The 21,240-nt window shown below is 35.4% G+C and overlaps 1 protein-coding gene across 1 annotated transcript in view; it reads right to left on the bottom strand.

Moving 5' to 3' along the window:
• NEGR1 (neuronal growth regulator 1) overlaps positions 1-21,004 on the bottom strand; it is a 914,014-nt gene extending 893,010 nt beyond the window's left edge. Inside the window, exon 1 of the mRNA XM_060142536.1 lies at positions 20,829-21,004. Within this exon, the coding sequence (XP_059998519.1) occupies positions 20,829-21,004 (176 nt within the window). The remainder of the gene's footprint in view (positions 1-20,828) is intronic.
• Positions 21,005-21,240: the final 236 nt, after the last annotated feature.

Here is a 21,240-nt window from a genome sequence, read left to right as displayed (position 1 = left end):
CACCAATATTCGAATTACATGGGCCCCAGAAGAAGAAGAGAAAAAGAAAGGGTCTGAGAAAATATTTGAAGAGATTATAGTCAAAAACTTCCCTAACATGGGAAAGGAAATAGTCTCCAAGTCCAGGAAGCACAGAGAGTCCCATACTAGATAAACCCTAGGAAAAACACACCAAGACAAACATTAATCAAACTAACAAAAATTAAATCCAAAGAAAAAAATATTAAAAGCAGAAAGAGAGAGAAAAAAAAAAACATACAAAGGAATCCCCATAAGGTTATCAGCTGATTTTTCAGCAGAAACTCTTCAGGTCAGAAGGGAGTGGCAGGATATACCTAAAGTGATGAAAGGCAAACACCTACAACCAAGATTACTCTACCCAGCAAGAATCTCATTCAGATTCGACAGAAAAATTAAAACCTTTACAGACAAGCAAAAGCTAAGAGAATTCAGCACCACCAAATCAGCTTTACAACAAATGCTAAAGAAACTTCTCAAGGTGGGAAACACAAGGGAAGAAAAAGACCCACAAAAACAAACCCAAAACAATTAAGAAAATGGTAATAGGAACATACATATAGATAATAACCTTGAATGTAAATGGATTAAATGCTCCAACCAAAAGGCATAGACTGGCTGAATGGATACAAAAACAATACCCACATATATGCTGTCTAGAAGAGACCTACTTCAGACCTAGGGACACATACAGACTGAAAGTGAAGGGATGGAAAAAGATATTCCATGAAAATGGAAATTAAAAGAAAGCTGGAGTAGCAATACTCGTATCAGACAAAATAGACTTTAAAATAAAGACTGTTATGAGATAAGGAAGGACGCTACATAATGATCAAGGGATCAATCCAAAAAAAAGATATAACAAAAAAAGATATAACAATTATAATTGTTCACGCACCCAACATAGGAGCACCTCAATACATAAGGCAAATGCTAACAACCATGAAAGAAGAAATTGACAGTAACACAATAAAAGTAGGGGACTTTAACACCCCACTTATACCAAAGGACAGATCATCCAAACAGAAGATAAATAAGGAAACACAAGCTTTAAACAACACAATAAATCAGATACATTTAATTGATATTTATAGAACATTCCACCCAGAAGTGGCAGAATACACTTTCTTCTCAAGTGTACATGGAACATTCTCCAGAAGAGATCACATCTCGGGTCACAAATCAAGCCTTGGAAAATTTAAGAAAATTAAAATCGTATCAAGCATCTTTTCTGAACACAACGCTATGAGACTGGAAAGCAATTACAGGAAAAAAACTGTAAAAAAACACAAATACATGAAGGCTAAACAGTGCACTACTAAATAACCAAGAGATCACTGAAGAAATCAAAAAATACATAGAAACAAATGACAACAAAAACAGGATGACCCAAAATCTATGGGATGCAGCAAAAACAGTTCTAAGAGGGAAGTTTATAGCAATTCAATCTCACCTCAAGAAACAAGAAAAATCTCAAATAAATAATCTAACCCTACATTTAAAACAACTAGAGAAAGAAGAACAAAGAATACCCAAAGTCAGTAGAAGGAAAGAAACCATAAAGATCAGAGCAGAAATAAATGAAATAGAAATGAAGAAAACAATAGCAAAGATCAATAAAACTAAATGCTGGTTCTTTGAGAAGATAAACAAAATTGATAAATGCTTAGCTAGGCTCATCAAAAATAAAAGGGAGAGGACACAAATCAATAAAATTAGAAATGAAAAAGGAGAAACCACAACTGACACCACAGAAATACAAAAGATTATAAGAGACTACTACAAACAACTATATGCCAATAAAATGGACAACCACGTAGAAATGGACAAATTCTTAGCCACGGCAATCAGAGAAGAAAAAGAAATAAAAGGAATACAAATTGGAAAAGAAGTAAAGCTGTTACTGTTTGCAGATGACATGATACTATACATAGAAAGTCCTAAAGATGCCATCCGAAAACCACTAGAAGTAATCAATGAATTTGGTGAGGTTGCAGGATACAAAATTAATGCATAGAAGTCTCCGACAATACTATACACCAACAGCGAAAAATCAGAAAGAGAAATTAAGGAAACAATCCCATTTACCATCAAAACAAAAAGAATAAAATACCTAGGAATAAACCTGCCTAAGGAAGCAAAAGACTTGTACTCAGAAAACTATAAAACACTGATGAAAGAAATCAAAGATGTCATAAACACATGGAGAAACATACCATGTTCTTGGATTGGAAGAATCAATATTGTGAAAATGACTATACTACCCAAAGCAATCTACAGATTCAATGCAATCCCTTTCAAACTATGGCATTCTTCACAGAATTAGAACAAAAATTTTACAGTTCATATGGAAACACAAAAGACCCTGAAGAGCCAAAGCAATCTTGAGAAAGAAAAATGGAGTTGGAGGAATCAGGCTCCCCGATTTTAAACTATCCCACAAACCTACAGTAATCAAGGCAGTATGGTAGTGGCACAAAACCAGAAATATATAGATCAATGGTATGGGATAGAATGCCCAATGGTATGGGATAGAATGCCCAGAGATAAACCCAAGCACCTATGGTCCCCTAATTTACAACAAAGGAGGCAAGAACATACAATGGAGAAAAGACAGCCTCTTCAATAAGTGGTGCTGGGAAAACTGGACAGCTACATGTAAAAGAATAAAATTAGAACACTCCCTAACACCATACACAAAAATAAACTCAAAATGGATTAAAGACCTAAATGTAAGATCAGACACTATAAAACTGTTAAAGGAAAAATTAGGCATAACACTCTTGGACATAAATCGCACAAAGATCTTTGTTGACCCATTTCTTAGGATAATGAAAATAAAAACAAAAATAAACAAATGGGACCTAATTAAATTTAAAACCCTTAGCACAGCAAAGGAAAACATAAATAAGACAAAAAGACAACCCTCAGAATGGGATAAAATATTTGCAAATGAAACAACAGACAAATGATTAACCTCCAAAATATGCAAACAGCTAATGGAACTGAAATCAAAATAACAAACAATCCAGTTAAAAAATGGATGGAAGACCTAAATAGACATTTCACCAAGGAAGATATACAGATGGCCAAGAGGCACATGAAAAGATGCTCAACATCATTAATTATTAGAGAAATGCAAATCAAAACTACAATGAGGTATTACCTCACACAGGTCAGAATGGCCACAACCCTCAGAATGGGATAAAATATTTGCAAATGAAGCAACTGACAAAGGACTAATCTCCAAAATTTACAAGCAGCTCATGCAGCTCAATAACAAAAAAACAAACTCCCCAATCCAAAAATGGGCAGAAGACCTAAATAGACATTTCTCCAAAGAAGATATACGGACTGCCAACAAACACATGAAAGAATTCTCAACTTCATTAATCATTAGAGAAATGCAAATCAAAACTACAATGAGATATCATCTCACACCAGTCAGAATGGCCATCATCAAAAAATCTAGAAACAGTAAATGCTGGAAAGGGTGTGGTGAAAAGGGAACCCTCCTGCACTGTTCGTGGGAATGTAAACTGATACAACCACTATGGAAAACAGTACGGAGGCTCCTTAAAAAACTAAAAATAGAACTACCATATGACCCAGCAATTCCAGTATTGGGCATATACCCTGAGAAAACCATAATTCAAAAAGAGACATGTACCACAATGTTCGTTGCAGCACTATTTACAATAGCCAGGACATGGAACCAACCTAAATGTCCATCAACAGATGAATGGATAAAGAAGATGTGGCATATATATACAATGGAATATTACTCAGCCATAAAAAGAAACGAAATTGACTTATTTGTATTGAGGTGGATGGACCTAGAGTCTGTCATACAGAGTGAAGTAAGTCAGAAAGAGAAAAATACCATGTGCTAACACATATATATGGAATAAAAAAAATTGTACTGATGAACCTAGTTGCAGGGCAGTAATAAAGATGTAAACACAGAGAATGGACCTGAGGACACGGGGTGGGAGGGAGAAGCTGGGGCACTGTAAGAGTAGCACCAACATATATACTCCACCAGATGTAAAATATTTAGCTAGTGGGAAGCAGCAGCATAGCACAGGGAGATCAGCTTGGCGCTTTGCGATGACCTAGAGGGGTGGGAGAGGGAGGATGGGAGGGAGGCTCAAGAGGGAGAGGATATGGGGGCATATGTATGCACATGGCTGATTCACTTTGGTGTACAACAGAAACTAATGTGGTAGTGTGAAGCAATTATACTCCAATAAAGATTAAAAAAAACAACAACTGAGGGCTCTATTTCTTAAATCCCTAAGGCATGAAATATTATGTATACCTATTAGGAACTTATTAGACATTTGAAAAGCCTCCAATGAGCTGCCTGCCTAATTTTATGAATTTAAAAATTATTTTCTTATTAGGCTACAGCAATCATAGGTATTATCTTCATTATCATAACACAATATTCATCACAATGCTACCACTCTGAAATGTATTTGACTGGCCCCTTTACCTTTAAGTTGTAACTTAATTCTTCCTCCTAACTTGCGATAACCTATTTATGATCTTCTACTCAAAAAAATTAGGGGGAAAAACACTACAGCACCATTCACTCTAGAATTCAAGTGATTTTGTTTAACCAAATACCAAAAATTCTTATTTTTAGGTAGTGTTACTTACAAAAATAATAACAACACACTGATTAATTCCTGAAATGATCTTTGGTGCGACTATTTCCCATCCATGTTATTGTATCATTACAATGTTATTGATATTAATATTTTCAGGAGTACGGCAGTAATATTTACAAGGCAAACATGTCCCCATGTCTCATAAAATTTCTGGTAAGTGATCTATATAACACTAAAATGAACACTAAGGAATGGAGATGTGGATATATATTCACCTCAATCTCTACTCCAAGAGGGACTTGTGTATAAAATGTTAATTAACAGCAAACTATAATAAATTCACAAATTAAAAGTATCTGTATCTCATAAATAGATACTTCACAAACCAAACATGCAAAACTCTATTGTGAGAAACTGTTTTTTTGTAGATTCATTTACTTATTTCCACGAATATTTTTCTACTCACCAAGACGTTCAAGGCCCCAGGGGATACAAGGGCAATTAAGGTAGCAATTCTTCCTTCTCAAGGCCTAGAGTCGGGTAGAGGTATCCTATAAAACATGTATATAAATAACTAAAATACAAGAAAGGAGCTGCTTATGTTCACCAAACATATTTTGTTCAGTCCAGCAATAATGCAAGGTAATTATTTGGGCTTACAAAAGTGTGAAATAAATAAATTTTTAAATATGTACATGTATGTATATATTTGTGTATATAAATTTGGGGATATATATACCCCCATGTGTTTACATTTTTCTTTCATCTCTTAAATTCTGAGCAGTTAAAGATTCCATGAAAAAAAATTAGCATTGAGCTACATTTAGAAAATGAATAGAACTTGGAAATTACTGAAAAGCCATTTTGGAAAATCACCTGTTGAGGAGAAGAAAGTCCCACAAAAGACAGGGCAATAGAAAGAAGACCTATCTGAAATAAAGAATCATTAATGAAATAAGTCCCTAAAGTATCCTGCAGTGTATAGAAGTAAACATATTACCAGAGGATCTTGATTTTGGCTGCTGTCAGCTAATCCCCTAAATTATTAATGAAGGTCTATTGTTAATGATATTTATAAAAATCATTATAGCTAAAATTTATTGTTTATTTTGTACCATATGCAAACCTTATCTCATTTAATTCTCATAACCTATAGGTTGGATACTATCATTAACCCACTTTATAGAGAGGTAACTAATCTTAATCAGTTTCCTGATCCAAGTGTTTTTAATGATTCAAAGAAATATGATGCTTTTTTAAAAAGAGCCCAACCTAAAAGCCTATGTATAGGTAGCTGGAAGTAGAAAAATGATGAAGATATTGAAAGGTTTAGAAGGAATTTGAAAAAGCACAGTATTCTTGTATAGGAGAAGAGAGGTGAATAGAGATTTTAATGTAAATGAAGAAAATTAACAATAATTTACATTTTAGTGATTTCCCCATATAAAATCATGCAAATTGTATGCTACTTGAAGCTAGGTGATATAGAAAAGTTTAAATATTGTCTGCCAGAAATCAGGGATTATACATGTCAAATATGATGAGATTTTTTTAGAATGCCCAGGAAGTCAGAAAATCAGCTCATCAATTATCGAAATTAGAGAGAAGTGTTATACTTTCTATTGGGATTAGAAGGTCAAATTAATTCATAAAATGAAGTGGCTAAAGCAGGGAAGTACTATTTCAATGAAGAATTATTGGCAGAATAATTTCAAATACTGTTTGCTCTGTTGATCAGAGGAACAGGTGATAATTGCAAAGTGTTCCTTATAAATTACCCTTCCAACCAAGAAAAATGAATGTAAGTACATTGAGAAAAGTGTGGGATTTTAGAAGAAACATATAATGATGACAAGAAGGTTTAGATGCAAACAGAAGCAACTGTCAGGAAGAAAATACATTCTTCATGGAAATTCAGAATATGTCAAAAACTAACAATAAATTTAGGGGAAAATCCATGTACAAAAGTAGAAAAGAGAGGACAGTACAAAGGCAAAGCAACTCAGATGAAGAAAAAAATGATTCCAAGAAATAGAAATAAGATGAATGATGTCATCATATGTTCAGATTAACTCTACTTTTTCAAGGTACCACAGAGCTGCCTTGAACTAAAAGTAGGTGAGCCTCAGAAGGTATTAGGTAACAAACAGAAACACAGGAAGCACAATATAACATGTAACAATTCCTTTAACTAGATAGTCCTGGCTGTAAATTACATCTATAATATTAAAGCAAGGGTGGGAAAGAGAGAAAGAAAAGACACTGACATTGAGCACCAACTATGTGCTGAATACTGTGAATACATTCACATGCATTATTAGTAGGATTTAGAAAAGTATAGGAGTAGCTATAAGTATTTCTATTTTACAGTCAAGAAAACTGAGTCTCATAAAACCCACATAACTTGCCTGTGACCACAGAGCTAATAGCTGGTGAAGTAAAAAGTCAAATATAAGTTTTCTACACAACACTGTTTAAAGACACATGTTGAACTAGAACATAAATTCAATAGACAAGACCTTATCTCTTATATCACTGTATCTCAAACTCATAGAAAGTGTCTAGCATATGACAGGCACTCAATAAACATGTTGGGCTTCCCTGGTGGCTCAGTGGTTAAGAATCTGCCTGCCAACACAGGGGACACGGGTTTGAGCCCTGGTCTGGGGAGATCCCACATGCTGCCGAGCAACTAAGCCCGTGCACCACAACTACTGAGCCCGTGTTCTAAAGCCCGTGAGCCATAGCTACTGAGCCCACATGCCACAACTACTGACCCCGTGCTGCAACAAAAGCCACAGCAATAAGCCCGCGCACCACAACGAAGAGTAGTAGCCTCCACTCTAGAGAAAAGCCACAGCTAGAGAAAAGCCCGCGTGCAGCAACGAAGACCCAATGCAGCCAAAAATAAATAAAATAAAATAAATAAATAAATTTTAAAATAAATAAATAAATACATGTTGAAAAATTGGTGAATGAATGCCTGAAAGAACATGTTTCTACAGAAAAAGAACTACACAATGAATGGGAAAAATACAAAACAAATTCCTGAAAGACGAAAGGAAAATGAAAAATCAATTCAAGTATCTCAGAATTTAGTAAACATATTCTATACAAATACAAAGTTCTTGAAGAATTTGCAACAATAGAAGTGAGTGACTATTATATAAGACAATGGCTGTTACAGTCTTTTGCAAAGTCAAAATAGATAACAATATACTGTAATGTGAAATTGATAAAATAAACAAAATAAAATGGATGAAAAGGCATTCAGAGAGGGAAGGCATTCAGAGAGGGAAGAGTTAGAATTGGGTTATAGAGGGTTGAAAATGTTCTTGAATGATATGAGACAAAAACAGGACTTTATATTGGGAAAGCTTTGCGTAACCAAAGAACAAGTCGTCATGAAGTATACTCTCCTCTTGGGTGCACACATAAAGTCTACAGAAAGTGGATATGTAACACATTTAAGAAAATTCTTAAATTACACAGGATCAGATAAAAACAAGTTTTTGTTCAATTATGCTCTAAAACCTACATACTCCTACCAGCTATCAGAAAAAGGAAAACTGTCTAATTCTAATGTTTCATTTTATTGATTAACTGAAATTAAACATAAGACTCTTAACATATTTCTGACATGTTTAATGAAATTGGAATAACAGCATCTTTTATAGGTCCCTGAATTTTTTTTTTGATCTTCCCATCTATTTTGGGAAATAACAGTGCTCAACACTCTAGGCTGCCTAACCCTTTTCAAAGCGGGGGGGGGGGTTCTAATTCAACTTGATTCAGCTGTTCAGTTACACCAGAATTAGCATTCAAAAGATTAATTTGGGGACTTGGAATACAATAGCAAGTAATGGCTTCTTTCCTTTCTGTTAAGGACTACAGTATACAAAAAACTCCAAGAAATATTATGGCTTTAAAAAAAAAATGAGCAAGGGCTTTGGAGACTCATAGGCCTAGAATCAACCCCTGGTTATGCCATTAACAAGCTGTATTAAGGCTCAGAGAGATATTCATCTTCATCTTCTATGAGTTTGTTTCTCCACTTACAAAGGAGAAAAACTGTAGGTTGTTTCAAGGTTTCGAGGAATTAACCAATGTATAATGCCTAACTATAAAGGGCATTCAAAAGCTGTTCATTTTCTTTTCTCGTATTATCAGTAGCTTGTAATCATTAGGGATAAAATCATTTTGAGATGAGAGGGTTTCTTTTTTTTCTAGAATATTTATAGTTTTAAGAATTCACTATTTTCCAACTAGTAAATACTTATGACTATGTAATGTATTCTAAGTACTTACTCTCATTTAAAATAATTTCACATTTTTCATCAAATCCATGACATGTCTTCTTGGTTTTAATCATTATCAACTTAGTAACTAAAATGCAGCTTGTGCTTAATAATGTTTAATAGTGTAGTAAGCAATAAATTTATCAATTATTTTGATCTTTTCTTAGGGAGAGATACAAGATAATAAAGTCATGGAGCTTGGAATAAAAGTACCTAGATTGGAATTCCAGCTCAGCCACTACCTATTCCACTTGGGGCAAGTTACATTACTTTTTCAAGTTTGAATTTACTTGGCTATAAAACTGGAAAAGCAATACCTCATTGCATATTGTTGTGAAAGTATGTCATATATAGTCGGTACTTAATATGTGTTAGTTGAATCTGAATCATGATGTTGATGGCTCCGTCATGATTATAAACTTAAATCATTCTGCTGTGCATTTGGCAAATGTTCAGTATTAGAGCAAGCATTCATATTTTCTGAGCTTCTACTGAATATATTGTCTGTAGATAAAAATAGCAATATAGACAGAAAGTTCTTGCTCATACAGACTACTTCTGAACTGCACTGCGTTTAGCATAACATATAGATGCCTTAAGAAACCATAAGGGCATCTCTAACCCTGAATAATTATTTGCTACCTTATCCAGAATAGATAGCCTTTTTTTTTTTTTTTTTTTTTTAGCGGTACGTGGGCCTCTCACTGTTGTGGCCTCTCCCGTTGCGGAGCACAGGCTCCGGATGCACAGGCTCAACGGCTATGGCTCACGGGCCCAGCCGCTCCGCGGCATGTGGGATCTTCCAGGACCGGGGCACGAACCCACGTCCCCTGCATCAGCAGGTGGACTCTCAACCACTGAGCCACCAGGGAAGCTTTATATAGCCATTTTTTAAAATTTTAACCCTCTTATCGACAAGTCCAATGTTGTCACCAGTTATCACCTCTGCCATTCTAAACTCTGTCACAAATGTTAATCTAACTCCTCCACTGCCATCTCATTGTACTTTCTAATCCCTCTAATTTCTTCTCTTCTGTCTCTTTTCATTTTTTTCTTCTGTCTTTGATGTTTCATGTGAACATCCAATTACAATGATCTCTTACTTCTGGTAAGTGAATCAAATTACCATCAGTTTGTTGAGAATAAAATTTGAGGTTTCACTGCTACTTAGTTCTCTGGGTCTGCACCCTATTAGATAAAACCTCTTTTTGGTGTGTTTCTACTTCCAGATTTGGAGTCCTCTCACTTGCTTGTTGGGCTCAACAACAACAACAAATACAAGTATGCCCATTAAATAGAATCTTTAAAATATAAAATATAAAATGTCAAAATTTAGCTAAACTACTCTATGCTATTCCTGCCTGGGCATCCACTTTGTGTGACCAAGTGGCGCCAAGTGGGCCAAAGGGACCTTGAACTGACACTAGCCCCTCCAGCCAGTGCATGTCCTAGATAAGGTGAGAAGACTAACAAGCAAATGTAAGGTCCCAACATCACTTCCCCAGCAGCCCCTGTGAGCAACATTCTCCTCTGTCTACCACGTGTGCCTTCCCCTTGTGCATCCCTTAGATCCCTACTCTTTTTGGTTTGAATGGACCAGTCTGGCCTTAGCCAGGGAACCCAAAAGCACCCCATCCAGGAACCCTAATAAAGTCATGTGCCCCAGGTCCTGCCAGTCTTTCTGCAGGCATCCTGCCTTGACCTCTCCATGCAACCCCTGGAGGTATGCCGTGTACTTCCTCCAAGCCCTGTGAGAAACAAACTTTTCTATTTCAATTTTCCCTGCAGTCTTCTGTTGAACCAAGGTTCAGCTCACCATTTGATATTACAAGGTTTTACTTAAGTGTTATTTTAACAACATCACAACAAAAAATATATGTTCAATGAATATTATACAGTGGGTTCACAAATGATTGGTAAAATGATTTACATGGGGAGAAATATACCCATATCAGTAAGTAACGAATTTCAGACTGAGACTAGCAGAAGAAAAGCAGATATAATTATTAGCTAATATAAATGTAGTGCTTACTAAATGGCAGATAATATGTTAGCATTTTACATGCATTATCTCACATAATCCATGTCATTCTGCCAGGGAGGTACGAAGTGAAGAAGGTAAGGCATTCATTCAAGGTCACATAGCCAGTAAGTAGAGCAGTAGGTATTCACACTCTCTTCACTCCCATCCTAGACACCTCAAAGCATGACAGGTTTCAGTGCAACTAAACAATTACAACAGAAGATAAACTCTGTGCATAAGCAAAAGTAACTCTTTATACCTATTATTTCATATAAGTGATGTGTGAGCAAGAAAAATGATCGACATATGCTCAAGAAGACAGGGGAGCAGTTACACAAAGACTTGTATATAATTTCTTTTTGTGAACATATTCCCCCAAATTCGCCCCCGATCCAACTACAGGCCAAGGTAAAATGCTACTATCTATCTTTTAAAATAAACACAAATGGACTAGTAACATGGAAGGAAGACATATACTTGAGTGTAAAATACTTTTTCAGAACTTCAGTGTGTACGATGTATATCACTTCCTCATGGGAAGGATGTAGGCTTAAGATTATTCCAATTATTTAATGAATCACATGAAATAAGATTTATTCCTTTTTATTATAATTATTCCATGTAGTACAATATGGGCTGAATTTTACGTATCCCAGTGATCCAAAGTTTTAGATTTTGATTAGAAGTCACTCATATATCGCAACATACTTTCTTCCCACCCTTTCTTCCTCTCTCCTTTCCTCCCTCTTTCCTTCAATTCCTTCATTCAACATTCAGAATTTTTTTAACAGCTTTTTTGTAGTATAATTGCTTTACAATGATGTGTTAGTTTCTGCTTTATAACAAAATGAATCAGCTATACACATACCTATATCCTCTAGGGGCAGGACAGGAATAAAAACAGATTTTGAGCACTAACAATGTGCCAGCAATATGTTAAGTAGTAGAGATACCATTTTCTATTTAGCTGATCAAGTACCAAGACATTAATTTGAAACTAGGTTATTTACAAATCAGATATATCTAAGTATGATCTTCTATAAGAAATATTATATCTATAACATTAGGGAAACTTTATGATCCCTTCGATTTATTCATGTAATATTCTGATACAAGAGTATGTGATGTTATTGGAGAGAATATACAAACAATACTCTCTGCCTTCTGATTATAGCTCTTATGTTCATAATATCTCTTAAATCCTTTTAATATCTCTAAATTTACTTTAGTTGCATGAGAGTAAAGCGGTTTCCGAAGACAACAGAACACATTTTTTCCCATTGCCCTTTAAATCATCCAAAATCTTTCAATACTTTATGGCAGTAGTTATAGTTTTAAATCAGCCCTATCTTATAGCTTCAGCATGGGCACTGGACCTGTGTCCAAACAACTTAGTGAAATTCAGTGAAGAGCAATTTACTTCTGGACCAAAAAGTGTTATAAACATCTTCCTTAAATTGAACAAATACCAGCTATCTGGAAAGTATAATGTATTGGCTTCCGTTCAAAAGAGCAACACTTAATGCTGGCAACACTGCCAAATTCCTCCTTTCCTATATTCTCCTTTTCCTAAAGAAAGTGATTAAAAGACCAAATTCCATGCCAGTTGGGTGCTTAGGAGCATCAAAGGTCCTCTGTCAGGATTCAGAACTTGATATGGCTTAGAAACTACAATGCTAATAGATAACCTCCTCAACATTATAAATCAAAGCCACGTGACCACATTAAAATTCTATCAGCTAGTATCAATACCCTGTGGTTTATAAAGTAATGTTGACCTACCTCTGAGAGACAGAATGATACAAAAGTTATGCTCTGGCTTGGGGAGTGTAACTACTTTTCACAATTGAGAGTTATTCATTCAAAGCAAATAGCCAATTCTCTCTACCTCTGTATCTTTATTGATTTTATTTAATTGAAGCCTTAGAAGAAAGGAAGAGGAGGCTCCATGAGTTGAGGTAGAAACAGAAAAAATGTCAGAAGGTTACAACAGATATTTTGCAATTTCGAACTGTTCCTGTTATCTGTTGATTATAATTGCAAAGAGCAAAAACCTACCTATATAATTTAAAATCTTAGATCTTCTTAAAACTATAAGTACATCTCAATAATCTTACAACTGTATCATTGCATTCCAAACATTTTCTGCTGAAACCCACAGTAAAATATATATATACATATATATATATCTCTCTAAAATCTTGACACAGTACACACACACAAACATACAAAATAAAAGTTTAATTAAATGATACTTATCTTTATTATGTAAAATGCTTTCTACCCTATTTTAGTATATTTTATTTTTTTTTAAATAATTTTAGTATACAGTATATTTTCTTCAAGACCCACTAGTAGATTGTGTCCTGAATTTAAAGACACTGAATGATTCCAATGTGTATGTCTCAACCCACTAGGACTTCTGCAGGAATTATTTAAGGCAGAGACCACTGATAAATGGATTCGATAAAAAATACTTAATCACTATAAACACACAGATCTATCATAGTATTAAAGATATTACAATATTATTAAATTTGAAACAATTAATAAACCAAGGAACAAATACACTTAATCCTTCGCTTATCCTTCCAAAAAATTCATTAGTTTAAAATATAGTGGATGTTGGCCTGATATATGCAAGGTTCAACGTTAAAGCCCTAGAAATAGATGAACAACAGTCACAGAGCTTACAAACCCTTGTGTTTTTTTTTTTGTTTTTTTTTGTTTGTTTGTTTTTGCGGTACGCGGGCCTCTCACTGTCGTGGCCTCTCCTGTTGTGGAGCACAGGCTCCAGACGCGCAGGCTCAGTGGCCATGGCTCACAGGCCCAGCCGCTCCACGGCATGTGGGATCTTCCCGGACCGGGGCACGAACCCGTGTGCCCTGCATCGGCAGGCGGACTCTCAACCACTGCGCCACCAGGGAAGCCCAACCCTTGTGTTTTGACAACCAAAATTAATACAGTAAAAAACAGAAAGTACTTTAACAAAATGTCAAAAAACTTCTTACTAATATTAAATTTCTCCAACATCTTGTAAATCGTCGTATTTTTAGATACAGTGGACTAATTAAAATCCAATTTGATAATGATTATGCCCGTGTAGAAAAATCCTAGATTTTACTCTCTAGTAGTTTGGGAAGTTTGTTTCCATTGGTGAACTTGAAACACATAAAATACCTGACAAAATAGCATGTGGCCCAATTTAAAGTTTCCTGTACAAAAGCCAAAAGGCAGGTAATATGATGTTCCAAGGAAAAACGGAGCAATACATTTTATTTTCTCTTATACACAGAAAATGTCCATGACAATCTATAATGGATCAGCAAAACTTTGAGAAGAATGAGTTAAGCATGACTTCCTTCCCAACTCAGGAATCCTCTCTTGAGCATTCTTTAGAGATGGTCATTGCATTAATTATGGTTTTAAATTACCATCTTTCCTGCAAAAATGTGGGGTAAGTCACCAAAAGTAGGACTTTATGGTGACTGCTTGTTTATATTGGAGCCAGACACCTACAAAATATCTTTTAGAAAGAATTTTGAAGAATGTAAGGGGAAGGTCACCACATCATCTAATAGTTAAGCGGGAGAGTAAAAACAAACAATTCCGACTAATAAAGCTTCCCTTAGCTCTTCCATGTTAGTGATGTGATGTCTATGTCTTAGTGTATGACATTTTGAATAGGATATGGTAGAAAAGTGATCTGATTTCTAACAAAATGTTTCAAATGACTTGAGAGACTAATTTCTACAGTGGTTATGTGTACTGTTATGATCACATACTTCATAAGAAACTGGAAACTTTGATTTGCTCTTCAGGTATTAAGCTACATAAAAGAAAGGCCTTTAATTCCTATTGATTTCAATAGTCAACACTGTAGGAATTAGTTCAGCATTTTGACCACATATCCACAAACAGAGTTTAGCCCTGGTTCTCTTTTGCTCAGTGGGGGAAAAAAACAAAAACAAAAACAAAAACAGTATTATTGATTCTTGCCAATTTATATTCTTCAACTACTTTATTTTCCTATGCATAGCATCTTTACATTTTTTCTTCTGAAATTAATTATTCAATCATATATTTAACTAAATATTTATATAATTGGTTTATTGTGCTCACCATAATCTGGGTGTGGACAATACCCCAAATATCCATTTTTCTTCTTTGTAATATGCCCCAGTGTTGTTATAGTTCTATGCCTACCTCCTTAAACAACTATTATATCCAGTTCTAGGAAGCAACATTTATGTTACCATGAGCAAAACAGTAATTCAACCCAATATATTTAAAATCACTGAAACTATTACTTTTCACCATGTATCAATCAGGGTTCTACCAGCAAAATGTAAACCATTCTGAATATTTAAAACAGAGGGAATTTAATGCAGGGAATTGATTGCAAAGAGGATGGAAAAGTTGAGAAGAAGAACACATGATGATAAGACAGCCCAACAGTTAGAACAGCAGGAAGCCATTGCTACTTTTAGGATGGAAGAACAAATGGGTGAGGCAGTATACAGAAGCCCAAGAGCCGTTTATCTAGTGGGAGATGGAGACACTGCTGAACACTGCCCAAAGCAATGAAGGAAGGGAGAAACACCTTGGCCTCTCACTCATCATATCCTCCCTTCTCCTAAAACTACCTTCCATTGGACAACCACAGCCTGAAGACAGCTGACGTGGACAACTGGGAAATGCAGCCTGGGGATTAGTTTCATCATCTATCTCCAATAGCACAGCATAGGAGAAGGATGAAGGTTGGATCTGGTTAATCAGGCCTAGAACTGTCACATACAGGATGTGAACATTTCTCCAAACATTCCAAAAGTCAGGTATTTCAGAATTAACTTATCTCATGGAGCTATTTAATTGTAAATCCAATCTATTTAAAATAAGTAGTTCATTAACATATGCTTGTGCTCAAAGACATACAACCACATGGGCTTATCAGATCTTCTAAACTAAAAAAAATTGGACAAAAATAAATTTATCTAGAAAATTTAAAAATACTATGTTGTTCTTTAATATAATGAATGATTATGTATTAATGTATCAAGTAATGTGTCATGCTAATAGAACAGCTCTGCAAATCACTACAGGTAACACTGTAGCATTTTATTCCATATTTTGGAGTGTATTTTTCCAAAATGACTCAGCATGACTATCTATTACCACTTCTCCTTTAAAGAAGGAAAAAAACCTCAGAATTTTAAAAATATTTGTTCAATGACACTATTTAATAAGGATGTAGGTTTTTAAATAGTGCCTTAATGTTCTAAACTGAAAATGCCTATATAGTTGAACAGTACATATGGAATATGTGATGCATCAATGTGTAGGGATGACTTAACAGATGAGTTTGAAGAGCCTCACTGAAGAGACTCTTCAATGATATTCCAAAAGTACAGTATAATCGACTCTATTGTTATTGGTAATTCTGCATTCTCATACATAAATCATTTACTTTCTTGTATCCAATAGCATACATTTTAAACCAAAACTAATTAACGTAATCAAAAGGCAAATGTATTGGACAAATAGGCTGAGAAGTAATAAATGCTTGTCATATCCATTTATAAATCTACTTGTAAAAGTTTTGTGACTTCCAATGGAAATATCTTCTGCATAAATGTGCTCTATGCTGTATGCTTGAAGCAAAAGTCTTCTGCCTTATTACAATATCATTATTAGGATCTCATATAACTTCCATTCAAATCTTTTGCATTAAAATGACAAAGTTGTGTTCAACTTTGCTAAAGAAGATATCACATTTAAGAAAAGAACCTTCCTTCCTACCTTCGATTAAAGCATGACAAACAGAGAATAGGATATTTTGAATTCATATCAGGATGGCAGCTTAAAATGTACAAAATTCATAGATGAGTTGAAGTAGAAACAGATGAAAGAACTAGCTTAAAAATGACATGTCTTTTTAAAAACTGGGATGATATAAATGAGGCTATTCCTTGCATTATCTCCAAAGAATATTAAACATTTTTGGACATGTTAACATAACTGTATTTGTTAATAAGGTAAGAATAAAGTGACTGATTCACATTAAAGTAGCTTCAAAACTATAAAAAAAAATCATCTGAAATTAATGTATTGAGCCAGAGCAGAATTATGTTCCCCTTGATTTTCTAGGTCTAGAAACACTGGGTCCTGAAGCATGACCAATGTGGTTCTAGCATCTCCTGTTCTTTGCTATGTCACCTCATGAAGCATTAACTCAGATCTTCCATGTACTTTAAAATGCAATTTGAAGACTAGAGAAGAAGTTAATTTCTCTATACACAAATTAACAAGTTCTGTTAAGCATAAAATAGCAATAAGTATTAAATGTGGTAGCAATCTAATATCTAGTATCTCATAAGTTAATGAAAATATTAATTTGTATTGGTAGCAAATTACAATGTACTCTAGACATCCATGCATTCATTTAAAGTTTAGGTAAGGGAAGTACCAAAGTTATTGTATTGAATAGATGCATCATTAAATACTTTATCAAGAATGTCCAAATACCTCATGTGAATCCTTCAGAGATTTATCAGTGAATATCATTATTAGAAATAATGGACATTTTGACATTTAATATATTGTTTCACTAACCTTAAGAGGCAAAGTTAAAATGATAAGAATGTTGAAATAACTAAATGGAACTTCATTATAAGTCCTCTATTTAAGCCAAATAGAGAAGATGATTTACAAAATGATAGATACAGTTTGTGGATCACAGAATGAATTCCCTTTTGTATGATAACACCACTTAAGGGAAGTTTTGCTTTTCTTGATTCTTTTCTCTAAAACAGACATTCTGGCATTTAGGAGATAAAAACGTATGATTTGACCTTTAAACTTCTGTTTCATTAACGTAACCACAAGCAACAGAGTCACTGACTGACACGTTTGCACTTTCAGGCCTTTAGCACTTAGTTATTTGATAACTTTTATGCCACTATTTGCTTTTTATTAGAGATACTTTGAGGAATGCGTTACATTAAAAATAGAGTATACTGTGTAAAGCTTAATAAATGAACTCATGTAATTCAGTAAAGTGTTCTCTTGAGTACTAGATTTCTGTACTTTGACGTGAGGGTGTGTATGTATTAGGGAAGATTTTGTTTTGTTTGTTTTGTTTTCTAATGAATTACATAATTAGATCAAATACAATTCCAAGTATCCAAAGTGAAAACATAAACTATAACTCTGTTTCATTACTTTTGATGAAAAGTATGTCACCTGACTTACACTCAATTAGTCCTTAAGCTCTTCTGTACTGGTCTATGAAGAGAGCAAATACCAGTTGCAGATGAGTCAAGAAAAATAACTGACACAATTTAACATCTGTTTTAAGAGAAAGAGGATTTCTTATAAATATACACGTTAAGAGTGTTTAAAACCTGTGGGCAAAGTAAAAAAGATAAAAAATAGGATACTCCCTAGAGAATTCTAGAATTACTGTAAGCAAATTATTCTGAGTAAAAAATAATGCAGATTGGATTTGCTTCATATGACAAAAAAAAAGATTCTGTTTATTTTAAAAAACATTGTAATTGGTTAGAAACATTATTCAGAAGAGACAAAGGTTGTATTCTCTTTTAAAAGTTTAAAAGTCAGAAGTTCCCTAAACTAAGATATGACAAAACTCAGGATATAGCATATAAATGGATGAGGTACAGTGCACACAAGTAAATGAGGACTGCACCAAAACAACAAACCAGGAAGGATATTGGTGTCACTAGTTAGAGAAGCTTCACTATTGGAAGCAATGACGGAACTAAACATAGGTCTCCTAGAGGCAGAACATGGGTTCAGTTATTTTAATAGAAACAAAACACCTAAGATATACCATTAAAAGACAAGCAGTCTATCAAATCCTTTAGATTGAAAGTGTTAATGCTCATTACAAATAGGCAATATACTGCTACAAACATATAGATCACAGTTCCAATGATAAGTGTTTGCAACCTCTAAAGATAGCACTTCATCCTTACTGTTGTTGAAACTTCCAAAACAAACTTAATATAAAGAACATAAACAAGGATTTAATTTATATTCCGTGTGTGACCAAAAGTTCATCTCTTTTACCAACAATGAAAGGTATTTTACTAAGGTATAACAAATCATTTGTTACTTTTGTATACATCCAGTGGCATTTTGCATTTACAGTAGAGATAGCATATATTATAAAAGCACGTTATTAATGTATATTAGAAACTACAATAGTATTCCAGATGAATTTGGACTCATAAGCATGTTTTAGAAGGTGTAAATCATTTACCACACGCAGATCCCAGATCATTAAATTTAAAATATATTGCATGACTCAAATAAAACATAGCCCACTCTGTTTCACCTTAGACATGCCACATATACTGACTTTGTGCAATCTGCACTTACAAGCCAACTACCACCCAGTGGAGAGAAAGAAGATCTTTCAGGGAGATTTGAGATATATGTCAGGTGGAAGTGTCATGGGGTGAAGGGAGGGCAATGGGAAATGAAGGAATAAGGGCATTTAGCCTTGTTTAGATCTAAGCACCGCTGATTATCAATTTATATTTTCACAGGAGAAAAAATGTTTCTAGAAGCTTATCTGCAGTGTTGTTTAAAGATAAAATTAGTCTATGGATGTTCATTAATGACAAAACATTTCGATGCTCAAGCTTGGGGAAAAGAAGGGAAGAAGGGAGAGTGAGCAAAAGCAAAACTTAAAATGGGAAAAGGGAGGAAAAGGGAAAGATGAGGGGATAGAGAGAGGAAAGAGAGAGACTGTGTGTACACATGTGTGAGTGACAATGTGTGCAACAGTGAAGTAGCGTGTGCCTTTTAGACAGTAGAAGAGAATCTGAATGTGAAAGTGGTTGTTAGGGAGAGTATGGAAGTGCCAGCATGTGTGAGAATGTGAAACAGAGTATGTGAGGGAGTGTGGTTAAGAAAGAGATTTGTGAGGGTGAGAAAATGGTACTGGAAGGGGTTAGAGGGAACATACGTGTGTCTGACAGGGATGGGAACCGAGATGGGGAAAGAGATGGGAAATGTGAGTCAAAAAGAGAAAGAGAGAGAGACAGAGGGAGACAGAGAGAGAGAGAGAGAGAGAGAGAGAGAGAGAGAGAGAGAGAGGGAGAGAGAGAGAGAGAGATCACAGAACAGGGATATTAATGAAGAAGAAAAATGGGGAATGGAGAAAGGTAAAGAGTGGAGAAAAGTGGGTTAAATAAGAGGTGAGAAATTAGAGTGATTGAGAGAAATTAGAGATAAAAAAGAAAATATGAGGAGAAAAAAAGGGAGGAAAAATAGAAAAGGAATGAAAAGAGGCAAAGGAAGAAGGGGGGAGATGGAAAAAAGAAAAGAAAACGAAGGGAGAAAAAGAAAAGGGAGAAAGCGGTAAGAGGAAAGAAAGAAAACTGAAAAGGGAGAAATTGAGCCTAAGTGTCCAAGTGAGAGGGAAAATACATGGGAGCAGGGAGCCAGCCATCAGTTTGAAAAAGTCGCTTAGGCTGCAGTAAAATAGAAACAACCTGATAAACTTGTCAGACTCTCCAAGAGTACCCCATGACAATAAAACAGAGACCTTGTGAATTTAGTTTCCAAGTGGCACCTGCTCCTCTTAAACCTCACACTTCACTCATCCCCGGGCTACCTGTCGTTCCGGCAAAGTGCTTTAGCATCACCAGTCCGGCTTGCTACCTGCCCCGGGGTTAAGGGGCCATGGCTCCACGCAGAATCAGCAACTGAATTTCCTGAAATGTAGTCTTTTGATAGTGATCACCACCAGCATCATTACTTGGTTTAAAAAGAAGGCAAGAAAGGTGGAAAGAGAGACAGAAAGACTGAGACAAGTACGAAAAAGCACGACGTTCTTCCTACCTAAGCACCGCCGTGTCCCCTTTTCTGACCATCATGTTGTCCACAGCAGCCCAGGGGAAGTCCACACTCTGTCCAGCCGGGAGGCAGGAGGGTAGCAGGCAGCACAGGCTGAGGAGCACCGCCGCCAGCCACTGGTTCGAGCAACAAGCACCCTGCACCAACAGCATCATGTCCATCCCTGCTAGGGCTGCTCACTCTCCAGCAGCTTTCAGCTCGCACTCCCCCACCCCCTGGTGCTGGCTAGTCTTCCCGGGAACCAGGCAGCGCGCCACAGGATTTTTTTTTTCTTTCTATTTTCTTTTTTTTTTTAATTTGGTGGATGGGTGGGTTTCTTTTCTTTCTTCCCCCCCACCCCCCTCTAGTTGTTGGGTGTTGTTTCTCTCTTTTTTGCCTCCCCTCCTCCTCGTCTTTG

The sequence above is a fragment of the Lagenorhynchus albirostris genome, chromosome 2, assembly GCF_949774975.1.
Source record: "Lagenorhynchus albirostris chromosome 2, mLagAlb1.1, whole genome shotgun sequence".
In the NCBI taxonomy this organism is placed as follows: Eukaryota; Metazoa; Chordata; class Mammalia; order Artiodactyla; family Delphinidae; genus Lagenorhynchus; species Lagenorhynchus albirostris.
The sequence above is the reverse complement of the archived record's forward strand: the minus strand, read 5'-3'. Positions and strand labels throughout refer to the sequence as shown.